Raw genomic sequence first — 15829 nt, 5'->3', positions numbered from 1 at the left:
CATTATAGAGATTTTTTTTTCTTCCCTGTCAACTCTATGCAGAAGGAATTCTTGCTGAATAGTACACAATGGTCACCCTGCAATTCCTGTCCTTAATGAGCTACTTCAGCTACTTCTCACACAAAATTTAGACACCACTCTGAATAACAGTTTCTGGATATCCATTACCTTCAGGGGTAGCTGAAGTCAGTGTTGAAGCTTGATTTTTCTTACAGTGCTAATTTCAATTGATGTGTCCATAAGTGAAGCTATGTACAGAGGGATACTTTAAGATACTCAGTATGATAGTTTTTTAAGTGCCATTGTAACTTTCCAGGTACTGGAAAGTTTACTGTCATGTCTTTACTGTCACCTCTTTATGTTGTGGAATATGGGTATGTTGATGTTTGGGAAACGCAGTCATGGTGTCTGGTTGGATGAATCCTTGTCCTAGGAAGAGAACACAGCCATGGTGATGGGCAAAAATGCAGACTGTCTGCACCCATTTTCTGGCTCCTCCTGGGTAGCCTGTCTGAATTTCATATCCAGAGCTGTACAAGCTGGGCTGTAATAGCTCGTCTGCTCCTCTTGCTGTAAAGCCCTCTGTGAAAGGAGCTGCATCTCAGCTCAGCTCCCACAGTGGGCTGGGGAGTCAAGTTATTTGACAGGACAGATGAGGCAGACAGGATCTTAAAGGGATGATTCATCTCACTAGAGAATAGACATATAAAATATGTAAGGTGAGTCAAGCACTGGAAAAGTCCATGTCTCTCCATGACCTGCAAAGGAAGCCTGAAGGATGTGCTCAGGAACACTTACACCACAGACCCTCAACAACACAGAAGAGAAACCCCAGACCAGACATTCACACAGCCCATGCTGCAGAAAAATGTGCATTTTAGAGGGCTGAGGCTGTTCTTTAGCTATGAGCCTAAAGCAACATTTAGCTGCACTTTATCCTTCAGCAGGATTGAGTAATTCCTGGTTTATGTTTGGAGCAGCAGTATGTGGCACAAGTAAAACAAACTCCACCTAAAAGCAGAGGTATCAGTAGGAAAGAACAAGTATGCCTTCAGCCTTGGCACAGACCTCCTTGAGAAGGGCAATTCATACAGTCCCCTTTAGCTAAATGGAACCAGCACCACCAGGGTTCAAAGGCACACACTCGTAAATCCTGCTCCTCACATGGTTACTGAGGAGCAGCAGGGACACACACAGGCTCAGCCAGCTGTAATTTAAAACATAGGCTTGCAAACTGACTGACTCATACTTAAAGCTCTGAGTGAATTAATTTCCAACACAACTGGCTTTATAGATATTCCATACCTGCATGTCTGAACTGTTTCTTTCCTTTTTTTACTCCTTCATATTAATATTATTTTCTTTTTTTCTTTGCAGTCTGTCTTTCTTAAACATACGAGGTTTTCTCTTAAGAACCCATAGTGCAAAACTTGCTAATACACACCTCCTCTGCATGTGTGTGCCTGCACTGAGAGAAGAACAGTGGGTTCCCTCTGAGGCATCAGGCATTGAGGGAATCACAGGGAAAAGCAGCTGACACCTAGTCCTGCAGCCACCCAAACTGAGAGTTTTCCCTCCAACAGTGAAACTTCCACACATTGCACAAAGTCCATGATGAACTGAAGGAAAAAAAATTAATGCAGGGAATATTTCTATTTCTCCATGTTTCAACTTTTCTGAGTTTATCTAAGGCAGAGACATCTCTGACACCACTGCACACATACTCAGCCTTCTCCATACCCAGTCACCACCAGTTTGCTCCATCCTCTGCAGTCACCGCATTGGAGCAGGCAACGAGCAGGCCACCAAGGGAACCCCTGCCACAGGCAAACTCCAGAGCCAAAAAATCTGCAGTGTGTTACAGAATAGTCTGGGTTGGAAAGGGCCTTTAAATATCCCCCAGTACAACCCATTTCCATGGGGCACACACTCCACCAGGTCAGGTTGCCAAAAATAAACAGCACTGCCCCCAGTACAGACCCTTGATGGGCACTATTCATTCCTGGTTTGTCATTTAGACATTGAGCCACTGACTACAACAAATCCTTATCCATCTACCAGTCTATCCATCAAATCAATATCTTTCCATTTTGGCTGTGCCTAAACAACTCCCCATCCTCAGCATGTTTTAACGTGTCTTCCAGGAGGACCCACTCCATGATCTTATCCAAAGATCTGATGTTGGAACAATAAATAGGCTGAGGAACAATAGCTTTGTGCCAAGATAATCCAGCAATGTGTCACACATGCAGTCCAGCTTTCCCATGCAGGAAGGCTGCTCAGGAAGTAAATCCTGCCTAAGGAAAGCAGTCCAGTGATAACAGTGCTTTCTGCATTAATGAGTGTCTGTCCTAAATTCAGATGGGTTTCCAACACGATCTGTATGTAGAGAATTCTATGTCTGGACATGTGTGTTTAATTTTGTGGAAAAGGGAATGTCTAGGATGCACTTAAGTCTCCCCTAGGTCCTCACTCTCTGTGCATCATCTTTTCCAAGTCTCTGCAGTGCAGCACACATTTGTCTGCCTGGAAGCAGGATGTGAGTGCTGGAAGAGTCAATTTAGGAAGCTCCAAACATCACCCAGAGGGCTCCACTTAAAAGCAGTTTATCAGTACTTGCTTCATAAGGCTCCAGTTTGTACCAGTAAGTAAAACTCTTAGGCTTAGCAGGCAAAAGGAAAAAAAGGCAAAGAATTACGTTGAAATGAAGAAAACTATTTTCTGGCATCAATTCTCATTAGAAAAGCTTTCTGTCACTGCATGGTAATTGAAACCAAGTCTTCACTCTAGTAAAGCAAGTCAGTCTGAACATGAATACATAACAACCCCTGAAAAGACAGCAATCACCAAGAATTTCACCTCTGCTTTCCTTTTGTTAATATTGATGCTTATTTTCTGCTCCTTTTGCTTCTCATTTCCCATCTGAAGGTGTGAAAAGGAGCCACATCCATACAAATTACTGCTCTAGGGGCAACTGCTGCCCTTACCTGCCAGCGAGCTGCACTAGTTACCTCCATGTAAAACACCAACAACTTCAATGCCCTGGGAGATTCTGTGTTTCACACACAAAGCCCACACTCAAGCTCTCTCCAACTGTATTTTCAGGTTTGTCTTTTCCCCTAACAACGATCTCAAAAGAAAAGCATGCACAGAAAAAAAAAGGCAGGCATTGATTTGAAGTGACAGAATTGACATCACTTTAAGAATCAAGAAATGGATTTGGTGAAATAAAGGGCAGCTTCCAAAATTAACAGGAGGAAGCCAGATCTGTAGAGGAATTTAGGTGACTAATGCTCCAGTGAATTCAAATAGTAACCCTGAATTCCCCAGGAAAGGTATTGGGATATTGGGGTATTGGGAGCTTACTTGCCAGGTTTATTTTAGCCACTCTGGACACCCCTGTAAATTCACCATCACCCCTAGTGCAGGTTTGGGACTTACAGGAAGCAGGGTTTCAGAAGACTTGCCAAAATAATAATTTGCAAGTACTTATGAATTCAGAAAGCATTGCATCTAATTCATAATTTACACGGCATAACTACCACTCCTCACTACCTCTGAGAAATAAATCCCTGCAGCCAAATGATCTGGGGGCTGCAGGGGTAGGAAAGGGCAATGCTGCACTGGGGAACCTCTCCTCAGGCATTCAAAGGTCACCAGAGACCAACAGCTCTGCCACTGCAAATCCCAGCAACATATGGGAGAAATGCACATTTATTAAAAGAGAGATTGATTTTACTCTAAGAGACATACAGCTTTGAAAATAGCCAAGTGAGATTGCTTTGCTACAGTTCTAAAATAAAATAAATAAACTGGGCAGCAGCATTCCTGCGCTATCCAGAGGCTGACAGCATGATAATATATCTAATGGAGATAAAACCAGGAGCCAAAACAGATTGAAATTTATGGAAGTAAATTCTCAAAACTGCTTAAGCAGCTCAATCAGCTGAATTCCTTCCAGTGCCTGAATGCCTTTGCCAACACTTAAGGGTAACAGCAAGAAACAGATACAGCAACCACCGGTCACTGCTTGTCAAATTCAGTTTCTTCTAAGCAGAGGCAAGACCGTGGTTTCACCCTGTATTCATTACTGCTTTAGCTGAAGTGCACTGGCTGAGAAATATGGAGATGTCATAATCCATTCAATAAAGGAAAAAAAGCTATTTTCCTCTAGGTTGACCTCACTGCAAAATTTAAACCATAGAATACAAAAAAAAGGAATTCATCAGTAAATACTGCACTAGCCAGATAAGCTGAGTTTATTTTGTGCAAGTTCCAGCACTCTAACTATGATTTACATAGAGGGATGCCTCTGGCAGTTTATCCTCTGACTTCAGAGCCTCTGCCTGAGGCTAAGAACTGGGGAAAAAGAAGGTGCTTTAGAGTAAAACCAATGCTTTCACACAAATAAGAGCATTTCACACTTGTGCAGCCTTCTCTCCCATCCAAGTGGAATGCAAATATCTAAACAGAAATGGTCCACCACACCTTCTAGACTAAAGGGAGATATGAAGTTTTAGAAAACCCCTTCCTCTTCACCTTCCTCTCCTGGGTAAGGACCAGGACAACCCTCTGTGCCCAGGGAGCAGGAGAGGGCACCATTTGTCACTATATGTCTATAATCTCATAAAAGAAGTAAATATCAACTCTTATCCATGGGTAAACCAAAAGGCTGAGTAACTTCTACAGGTATTTGGATTTCAGAGTGTAAAACCCTAAGGCAAGACAGATAGTATTTACAGTATTTACCCTAAGGCAAGATAGACAGTATTTACAACAGGTGCTGAGGGTACTGTTCCTTCAACCCACCATCAGTTCACTTGGTTGAACTGGGTTTTACTGGATAGCCAGGGAAGATTCGAAAAGCCAAACTCCACTTTTTTCTTCTTTAACGCCTTATTTCATAAAAGCATTAGGTAATGGAGTTCCACAGAATGAAATGTATTCTAGCTTTAAACATATTCCCTTTTTTTTTTTTTAATATGGATTAGTGCCCTTGGTCTAGAGCTATGTAAAAGTCTTCCAAATAAAATAAAACTGTGTTGGGCAAGTAGTTCCCTCTGTCTAGAAAGGAAACAACAGCTGGCTTACAAGTTGTTAGGATTTTAAGTACAAAATGATACATTTATTTTCTGGTCTATAGAGAAGAAAATCAAGCTCATTTCAAAGCACACAAATTCATCACAATCCCATGGAGGATGGGCTTGGGCAAATATGTACCATCCTCTTTAATCAAGGATATTTTCCAATGTTTTATCACTAATTCTGAGCATTACACAGATGAAGTACTGAAAAACTACATGGTTTGACCCTGAACTCATGATGCACCACAATTCCCATGGATTTCATAGTGAATAATAATTGCAAGATCAAACCATTAATCAAGACGTTTAATGAAGTAAAAACACATCAGCTCAGCAGCAACCAATTGACACATAATTGCTTCTCCTTTAATTTTCTCAAAAGAGGGACGGAAAAGGAACACAACGTTGCTGCTTTGCCCTATTCAAGATGAAACAAAGTTCATTTCTTTGAAAGTTTCAGTACTGCAGAACAACCATAAGGAACGCCCAAAGAGACGGCACCAGTATTAAAAATTTTGGGGATTTTTGGACAGCTTACCCTGTGGTGTTTACCTACCTGATAAATCTCACTCCTCCACTAGTGCTGTCCACTCTGCAGGGAGCAGGAAAGATTTGGAATGGATCCCTATAATTTTGAGGCTTCTAAGTGGCAGATATCTTCTAACATTGCATGCCATATCAATAGACATTGCCATCTGGTCCCCCTAACATTTCAAACAGTGTCTCTTTGTAAAATATGAAAGAGGATACTAAAAAAGGGCACTGACTTTGAAGCTCCCAGTTGATTATTTGACTTAGCTAGCTGCTAGGAGAAGAATGAGGAAGAGGGCTGGGGATGGATGAGGCCAAGAAGGGGACGCCAAAACAGCAACAGCAACTCTGTGTTGTTAATGTCTGCTGGTTCTAACATAATTTTCAAATGCACACCTTTCCCAATGAGGTCCAGCCACTGGCACATCACTGATATTTGCTTCTCTGCAGTAATTTTGGCCAGCAGAACAAGGTGCCACAGACACACATGCACACTCAACAAGTGACCCTACCTCATCAAAACTAATAGCAAGAATGGATTTTTAGCAATATCCCTAAGACAAACAAGTTGCCTATCAGGGTCTTGTACGTGTTTCCTTGTTAAACTCTCAAGGCCATAGATTTGTCTTCCACAGGCCAAGAAGGGCAGAGGTTTCAATTCCTTCAGTTTGCAGAAGCCACAAGGTCAGTCCTGGAAAGAACTCAGAAACCTCTCTCTTCCAGAAGAACTCACAGCACTGCACCTGGAGCTGCATCTGAAACCTATCAGAAAGTGGAACCCAAAGTAAACTTCAGTGGGTCACTTGCTAAACGAGCTGTTGGTCAGCTCTTTCTTCCACAAGCACGTAAACCCAGAGGTTCTCTATACAAAATCTGAAGCAGCTGGCTTGACCTGACTGTCCCAAGAGACTCCAAAAGCCAATGGCCGGCTGCATAGTCCTCCTGGTCCTACACTGCCAGAGACAAGAGAAACCCCCATTGCACGATGGGGAGAGGTGCAGCAGGAATGATGTTTCTCACAAGTGCCCCAGATTTGGGATTTACAAAATCACAACATGTCGAAGGAAGGGGACCAGGACACCAGTTAGTTCATCACAGGCCCTCAGGTCCGGTCTGGTCCCGGTCCCTCAGGTCCTTCAGGTCCAGTTTATTGAAGAAAGTATCAAACGCTTATACAGCAAATAATAAGCTTATGAATATTCTGTAAGCCAAGCAATCTATTGGTTAAACTATACCATTAACTCTTCCTCATTCCTTAGGGGTTACATCTCTCTTTTCTCATGTCTCTTTCACTGTTTGTTATTATACTACAGCTAGGCCTCAAGGACACGCTATCTACACAGGTGCAGGACTTGGAATTAGCCACGGTTTTGTAATTTTCCATTCTCTAGCAGCTAAATTCCCAACAACAACAATTCTTTTCTGACTCTTGAAGAACTCTGCAAAGCCATTTTCTGCAAAGAGAATGGAGAAGACTTTGGTGAGAAGCAAGATTTCTATTTTCTAACAGCTGCTGGAACTACTACATTTGTCATTACACAAAGACACAAGGAAAGGATTTTTTTATTTTATTTATACATGTGTCAGGATGGACATAATTTACAACACGAGCTTTTAAAGGCTGCAAAAAAATCAATAAGAGAGCAAAATAATCACCAAGGTGTTCCCCCAGAACCACACTCAGAACTTGTGCTTTTCAGGGGGTCAGCAAGGACCCCATCCACCCATTCTCTGACAGTGCAGTTCATTTGCAGCCAGAGCCTTTCCTGGGGGCACCTGAGCTGGATGGCACATTCAAAAGCAGCACTGCTGAAAATGGAAGAGAAGATCTGATGGGGAAACATGTCATTGAAAATCCAAGCCCTTTCACTTAGCATAAACACCTGGGAACATTTCCGCCATCTCCTGCTGAAATTGACCCAGTTGTTGCTACGAGAGCAAGTTCAAAATCATGGCTTTCATCTGTTACCCTAGGCATCAGTCCATTGGTGCACATGGTTTCTATTACCCTGAGGGACTGGCTAACTCAAAACAGGGCAGCACATCACCCTGTCACTTTTGTAGGCAAAAAAACTAAAAAAAAAAATAAAAACAGCATTAGGGTGAATGTATGCATACAGATTGCATCATACATATGCTATTTACCACAACTGAAAGAAAAATTGAATCACACCTCTTTTTCCCTCTTTTAATTGTTCCACTGAACTGCAGGTCATTTGATCTCAGACCTACAAACATGGAAGGGCTCTGGACAACATTTAATCATGCACAAAAGTGTCTTGGTGCATATCTTCTAGCTACAAAAACACTCCAGTTGATTAAATGACTCACATCCACTGCACACAGCTCTGGAGCACCGAGCAGCCATCCAAGACAAACTCAGCTCTAAGTTAATATTAGAACAAGAGATAAGAGTGGGCTGTGCTGCGGATGCCATCAAAGATTAGTGGTGGTTCACACAAACTCTTTCACTTACATGTCAAATCTTTTATCTAATCTGTGCCACGAATGGCAGCCATCACTTGCAGGCTGCAGGACAGCCTGAGCTACCACAACCAAATCAGACTGCTTGAGCAAAGGCTGGAGGTCCCTCCCTAATGCTACCTGAATCTCCAAACTCTACATCTGTTTTGTAGGAAGTGATTATGAACTCATCATGCCGTCTGCACGAGTCTGCAAAGCAGCTGGGAGAGGTTTTGTTCTTCACCACAGGATTTCAGTGCTGCACCCCTTGTCAGGGGCTGCTGGAGTTTTGCTCACACCAAAGATCCCCCAGCTGCACCTTGGTCTGAACTGTGGCCACAGCTTAGTGCAAGTGGCATGAGAGAGAAATCGGGCATGCTGGCACCTACCCTGCAGCCCTGAGCAGACATATCTGTGTTACCAACCTGGCTGGCTGAGTAAACACTGATGTGAACTGACTGAACGAACTGGCATGAAAACCTTACTAGCAATGAACTTAAACACTTGTCTCGTAAGAAGGTAGATAAAGGTTGGAGATGTAAAGTAAAATCCCTAGGGCTATCCAGCAGAATTTTTACCTGTCCAAATCTCTCTTTCTGGACTCTTCTCTCTCCACAGAAGGAAATTTTAGAAAAGAATGTAGAAGATTGGCCACCTTGAGAGCAAGGAAAGCTGTGTGTCTTCAAAACTGTCCTCACTTCTTATTTCAAAACTTGAAATGTGACAAAAGATCATTTTTGTACTAACCATGCCACTGCTTCTGGGCAGTTCAGGTCACTTGGCCCTCAGAGCAGTCCCATGGAACAGTTTGAGATGAACACAGCCAACAGGAACAGGTTTTTTTTTTTCTGATCTGCTGCAGCAGTTACAAAGGATTCACATTTTGTACAATGTGAACTATGTCTCTGGGTTCAAGGAAATGATGGCACAACTGTAATGGCCCCACAGAGCAAGGCATCTGCAGAATAAATTACCACCTCCATCCTTGGGCCCCTTAGAACAGAAGGCTTAAACACCTAGATTTACTTTCTTCTGTGCCACAGCAACCTAGAAAAACTTCCCTTGTCTTTATATGCCAAAAGAAAATCTTAAACTGGCATTTGAAAGACTTTGAAAGAAATCTATGCTATTGGATATAAAGCCTCATAACACTGTAATGACTTTCTAAAGAATAATATTCCCCATCAGCTTCTCAAAAATTCATGAAGAAAGAACTATTTCAGGTAATAAAAAGTGTGTAAGAATCAAGGTTATTCTTAGTAATCATTTGCCTCACAAGATTTCAAGTGACATCATTGTCAGAAAAAACCATATAATTACCATTTCCTCTTTATGGTATACTATAAACACATTTCATCTGCAGTTAAAATACTATAAAAGCCCAGTATTGCCATTACTTGACTACTTGGAGAAGGATTCCTGTGTTTGGGTACTTTCTGGTACCTCAGCTGCCCTTGTTTATGGGCAGAGCTGGATGACGTTCCCCAGATTTGGTTATCAGCTGATGAAAACTGCTTTCAATAAAAGTTTATTCTTTTCTTCCAAAGACAATAACCTTGCTCAGTCTGTGCTATTAGCCTGAATATTTGAGCAAAACCAGACAAAGGCTGTTCCCCAGGTACTAACAGATTGAAGCCACAAGCTACTATCTTGTGCTTATCTTACCAGATAAGTAACTTTGGCTTGGTTTATATTTGCTAAGAGACTTCCAAGTGCTGGAGGGAAAAGGTTGTCAACTAGTGTCCCTTCCTCAGGGGTCCACTAAATCTTCACACAGAAAATTATGGTGGGGTCTGGTCTCTGCAGGGAGGTATTAAGCCAGGGCAAAAATTGCATATTATAGTCTTAAAAGACCCCATTACCTCTTTTTATTCCACTGATGTTAGATCATTGTTCAGGCTAAATTCCAGTTTGGTTAATCACATTGTATCTGCCAGATTGCTTCTCTAATTGCAGAGCAGGTAAATGTAGCCAGAGGGACATCAGGAGGTTGCCCTGAAGCACAAAGGAAAACATTCCTAGACCTTCCCTGTGTGGATACCCACAGTTCATATTTTTCTAAGGAGCCTTTCCATTCCTTACCAGCTGCACAGTTAAAAGATTTTCCTAATATCTTGCCTGAAAATTAAGCCAGTTACTTCTTGTCCTACTTCCAGTGGACCTAGGGAACAATCGGTCATTATGTCCTTCAAAAAAATTATTTCTTTTAGTTTGAAGAGTCTTGGCACATTCCCTCAAAACCTACTTTTCCCTATTCAAAACAAGTACCAGTACTTCAGGCTTTCCCTGCAGGCTTGCCTTCCTGCACCTCTTAACACCTTTTTCCTCTGTATGAAACCCTGTTATTAAAGAAGGTGCCCAGAAGTAGCACACTCCAAGGAATAACCAATATCCAGCTCTTCAGCTCTGCACTCCTCTGCAGCAGCATCCCAAGTGCCATCCCATCCATCAAAGGCAGGATGCTATTCACTCCTCAGCACAGCACTTAGGGAACAGCACTGCACTGTGAAGCTCATCATGCTGGGACACAGGTGGAGAGGCTGGAATAATCTTTGGAGATGCACGAGGCCACTTGAACCCCTGTGGCTCCTCTGGTTTGGCTCAGCCAGGGCAAAGCCAGTCCTGCAGACACAGCCTGGTGGGACTCCCTGCACAGCTCCCAAAGCCCTGCCCTGTCAAACTCTGCTGCAATGGTAAATTGTTGCTCCAGGCACACAGAATTAATACACTTATAAAAGTTAAATCCCAATCCAAAACAGACAAGCTATTACACCATGAGATGTGGAAAGACAGATGGATAAATTTAACTTCAGAAAGACAGACGGAACAATTTAACTTCAGAATAACCAAGTTTTCTCCAAGAATTTTGGCTCTTCCTCATGAAGAGTCAGAGTAATTTCCTATAAAAGCAGTACCCAAAACTTACTGTACTTTTAAAGATGTGAAGCCAGCTTGAAAACACTATGCATGCAATTAGGTAATGAAAACATCCACTAGATTTTTTAAACCAAATTTCTAGAAGAACTAAAAAGGACTCTTGGCATAAGCCCTACACATCACTGACACCAATGTAAATGGCACTGTCATTCTAAAGTTAAAACCCAAATGTAAATTTAAGTAAAATCTTAGCAATAGTGTAACACTAAATCAAATGAGGTTTTTATGAGCCTGCTGTATTACTAAGTGCCAAACATGTGTCATTCCACATAATTTCAAAGATATCACTCCAAAATAATTTGCAGACAATTAAAGAGGAGACTGTTATCAGTCATCAATGCAGAGGAGCAGTAACCTCTTAGAAATAGTTCCTATTTAAAGAAAACCACAACCTTCAATCCAACAAGAAACAGCAAAAGATAATTAGTCTGCATTTATAATGACCCAAAAGACAAATGTATACAAGTGAAAGGAACACCTAAAAAAATATAATCTCAAAAGAGTTTTTGGTTTTAGGCAATAATACATCATGTTTCAAATTACATTATAATCCCAGGCAAAGTATACATGGGCCCAGCAGCAAAATCTTATTCTTTGCTTTTAATCACTGAAGGTAAATACTTTTATATTCGTAGATATGACATGAAAGAGCATCCAGAATAACATCAGGTTAAGTTTGGCAGCATACCACGCTCCTCACCTCCATGGAAATAAATCTGCCCAGAAGGCAAGGAATTCCAGCTTTTCTCAACCAGACTCTTCAAGAGGGCTCCTCCCAAGTTCAGTGCACAAGAGCCAACATAATCTTGTGATTGCAATTATTGTGACAGGCATTTGCTGTTACTTCAAATTCCAAATGCAATATTTTTTTTCTTTTGCTATGGCACCCTGGAATTACCTTTTAAAACACACCTCATGTCTTCCACAGTGCTCTGTGGGTGTGCACCCTGCTAGTCACTATTGCAGGAGCAGGTACACTGGGCAGAACCTGTGTGTTTCCAGGTAGCTGGAATTTCTACCTGCTGCATATGTTACCAGCTCAGTGCTTAACACAACCAGATCTTAGAATCTCCGTTTAAAAGCATAATCTTATTAGCAACAATGCAGTTTTAAGTGGGATTGTGAACTCACACCAAATACAAATGGGACTATGAACTTCCATTTGCTTTACTCTTGCAGCACAACAAAACTTGCGATTCTTCAGATGACCATCATATGCTGTCAATGCCAAATCTTGCTTGTTATTTCTCAGCAAGAGCAGCAGCATCTGCTCTCTGGTAGGCTCAACTGGGAGCAGAACAGCTGGGAGCAGCACAACTCCCTTAAGCACCACAACAGGCAGCTCCAGCAGCTCCCAGAGATGTCACATGGCTAAATTACTTTATTCCCTGCCCCTTTTAGTTAACATTTTTATGTATGCATCTTGAGGCACAAACAGAGCTTGGAACCTTGGTGGTCAAACCCTCCCCCTGCTGCACAGCCATGGTCTCCACTGCCAGAGCCTCACCAGTGGTCAGGAAAAGCTCAGACAGTTTCCTGCAGACTTAGGGACCATTTATGGACAAGAGTCCATCTTTCCCATCCTCTGTCTTTTTTTTTTTCCTCTTTTGGTGGTGTTGGTGTTGGTTGATGACTGCAGTTGTGCTTGGAAAATAAATAACACAGCCCTGCTCAGGAAACTTCAAAGTGATTCAAAGCAGGCACCAAATAATTTCCTTGTGTGCTTCTGCAATTTATTTTTTTTATACAGCCACAAAGTAGGATATTCAGCTTCATCTATGGAAACACTCTGTTCATCAGTCTTCTGCATTAATTCAGTGATGTAAGTGTGAGCAGAGCTATAACCTAGAGGCACTAGGAAAACAGAGCAAAGTCTGGCCTCACTGATTTTTCCTTGCTGCCATCCTGCTGGCTCACACATCCCAATATAGCCCAACATCATCCCCATAAACAGCAGGAGAGAAAAACTCTGATACCTGAAAGCCTCTGCAGGCTTTAAGAATGGACTGATAATAATTTATGGACAGACAGAAGACGCTGAAAACACATAAAAGCCACAGCAAAAAGCAATGCCAACCCGATGTAGCACAGATCTGTGCAAGGAGCCTGTCCCTCCCCTCCAGGCAGCATTTACAGCACACTGGCAGCAGTGGCACTCTGAGGCCTTTCTCCAGAGCTGCTGGTAGAAACTATGGACTATCAATTTAAGCAGCCTTTTTTGGTAAATGCCCCCATCATGTCATACAACAGTCAAAATTATCCTTGTGATGTGAAATACCATGTTTCTTGATTAAAAAAAAAAATTACAAATCACCCATTAAATTTTTTAGCTGTTGTGATTCTTCTCATGAAAAAGTTTCAGAGCACAGACCACTTCTGCTTCATTTTACCATTGCTTTTTCCCTATATTTTTATTTAACAATTCTATTCCAAAGTACAGTTCTGCTATCCCCAAGCCCTATCTTTAAGTAGATTTTTCTTAGCCTGAAGCAACATGTTCAAGACACATAGCTGAACACAGAAGACACTTGATGGTCTCAAACCTAACCTGGCAACAACTCCACCCTCTATTATATATACTAATATTTTTCCTTTGACTAAACTAGAGGGATTCAAATGAGACCTCAGCAGCAACACGCCCAACACCACAAACCACAGCAGTGATGTTTCTTTCACACACTTCACCTGGAGGTGCACCAAAACACACTTGGGCTTTCCAGAGCCTCGAGCTCTCCAACACTGCAAGGTCCTGCCAGTTCTCAGGTAAAATGAGCAGCCTCTCCTCTGCTTCCCCACTAGGATTTCCTCAAAAATCATTAACTAAATTAGGATGTGTTTTAATTTTACCCCTTGTTTTTTGATGCCATTCTTAGGATATTTTCAATAGACTCTGAATCCACAGGATTACAGGCTTTTCCCTCCATTAATGCTGAAATTCTTCCACGATTAGAATCACTAAAAAGCTCTGCTTTAGGATAACGTCAAGTAACAGAGCATCAACAACAAAAGTCACAAAAACTGACACTGCAAGACCTAGGTACCTCAAAGTGGTATCAATACCACAGCACAAAAGAACACCACATAGTTATTATTCTGAACAAATATGTGGCAATGTTGTCCTCATCACTGCGAGTGGTTAAGGAAGCATGGTGAAGGATTATCTAATTTCTTCTAAATCTTTCAGAAAACCAGAGGCAGAAAGTAGCAGTTTATTTTTGACATCAGTTTCCCACAGAAGATGAGCCAAACGTAGATGTCAATCTATATATGAGTTCATTGTCCATCTCCTCATGAAATAAAAGAATAATTACTGGGGTGGAACAGGCAAAGAAAAGAAAGCAGATTTGCAGTTGACACCACATGCATGACCTGTGAGAGATCAATAGTCAGGTAGTGGTTTGGATGTTAGCAAGTAGTCTTTTCATCAAGGCAGTAAGGATAAGCTTTAGTCATTTCACAGAAAACTGGTTTATTCTTGTTGGGGCAAAGTTCAGAAATAGTTTTTTTATTTTGACCACAAAAGTGGTCTCATCTCTAGCAAAATCCCGTGTGCTCCTACTACTGCACCCTGACAGCAGGAGCCCAAAGTACATAACAAACTACTCTTTCACCCCCCTCAAAGCTGGCTCTTCTCACCCTGAAACTCCACAAAATCATTGTCTGTATCTCTAAGCAGTTCCTGAGAGCGTGGAATCTGCCAATATCTAGGACGACACGGAGATCAGTGAAGAGGGCAACATCCCTCTACTGGCCACACGCGCGGCTGAATGGGGGTGGAGGTAGCACGGGCACTCCTCACTCTGGCTGATCTCCAGATCCTAGTGAGGGTCCTCACTCCCCCAAAAGGCTTTACACTCGTTGCAGGGTCGAACCTTGTCACAGGTTCATTTACCAGCTCGTTCACTAACTCACCCACTCTCACGCAGACAAGGTCCTAGAACCATTTCTTGATGCCTTTCTGCGAATGAAATGGCACTCGGGCGCCAAGAACGCCAAGGGCCGTGGTCTTTGCCCAAGTTTGATCCTGTTGGGGATGCGTCAGCCTGCCAGCCCACCCGGACTCGGGGTCACTGTCACCTTCTCAGACCGACCTCTCTCCTTGTCCAGTCCCCCTCCAGCACACTCGCCCTTCCCTGCAGCTGAGCAGCGCTGCTCAAAAAGTCGCTTGCCCACTTCCCAAGAAGTCGACATCCCACCACACCGTCTCGCTTCACCACCAGCCTCCCGGCCGCCTTTTCTCAGGTACCAGCCCCATCTCCGCCCCGGGTGCCCGCTCGCCCTCATTCCCTCGCAGGGAGCCGGGGTCTCCTGTCGCGACCCGGCGGCCGCTCCCCGAGCCCGCCCTACCTTCCTGCGGCGGCTGCCCGGGGGCTGCGGGGCGCAGCAGGCGGGCGCGGCGCTGCCCCGCCGGCCGCTCCGCACGTAGGTGACCCTCCGACGGCCACGGCCCGCAGCCGCCACCGCGCCCGGCCGCTGCTCGGCGCCGCGGGACGGGGCGGGCGCCCGCGCCGCCGCCGGCTCCCGGGGCTTCTCCTCCGGACACCAGGATCGCCTCATGCCCAGCTGCAGGCAGAGGAAGAGCGCGGCGGAGAGCAGGCAGAGGCGGAAAGCGGAGCCCCGCCAGAGCGGCCGCTCCTTGGGCATGGCGTCGGGGGCTGCCCTGCCCGGCGCTGCCGCCCCCCCGCCCCGCCGCAGGGCTCATGCCGCCGGCGGGCCGGGCCCCGCGGCCCCCGCCGCCGAAAGCCGGGAGTCCCCGCCCCGAGCGGGGCCGGCCGGGGAGGGGCCGGGATGCCCCTGTCCCGGCCCGGCGGGGG

At 43.8% G+C, this 15829-nt stretch overlaps 1 protein-coding gene across 1 annotated transcript in view; it reads right to left on the bottom strand.

Moving 5' to 3' along the window:
- The window catches only part of METTL24 (methyltransferase like 24), a 54036-nt gene extending 38207 nt beyond the window's left edge, over nt 1–15829 (bottom strand). The window contains exon 1 of the mRNA XM_074537971.1: nt 15363–15829. Within this exon, the coding sequence (XP_074394072.1) occupies nt 15363–15659 (297 nt within the window). The 5' untranslated portion in view covers nt 15660–15829. The remainder of the gene's footprint in view (nt 1–15362) is intronic.

The sequence above is a fragment of the Zonotrichia albicollis genome, chromosome 3 (assembly GCF_047830755.1).
Source record: "Zonotrichia albicollis isolate bZonAlb1 chromosome 3, bZonAlb1.hap1, whole genome shotgun sequence".
Classification (NCBI taxonomy): domain Eukaryota; kingdom Metazoa; phylum Chordata; class Aves; order Passeriformes; family Passerellidae; genus Zonotrichia; species Zonotrichia albicollis.
The sequence above is the reverse complement of the archived record's forward strand: the minus strand, read 5'-3'. Positions and strand labels throughout refer to the sequence as shown.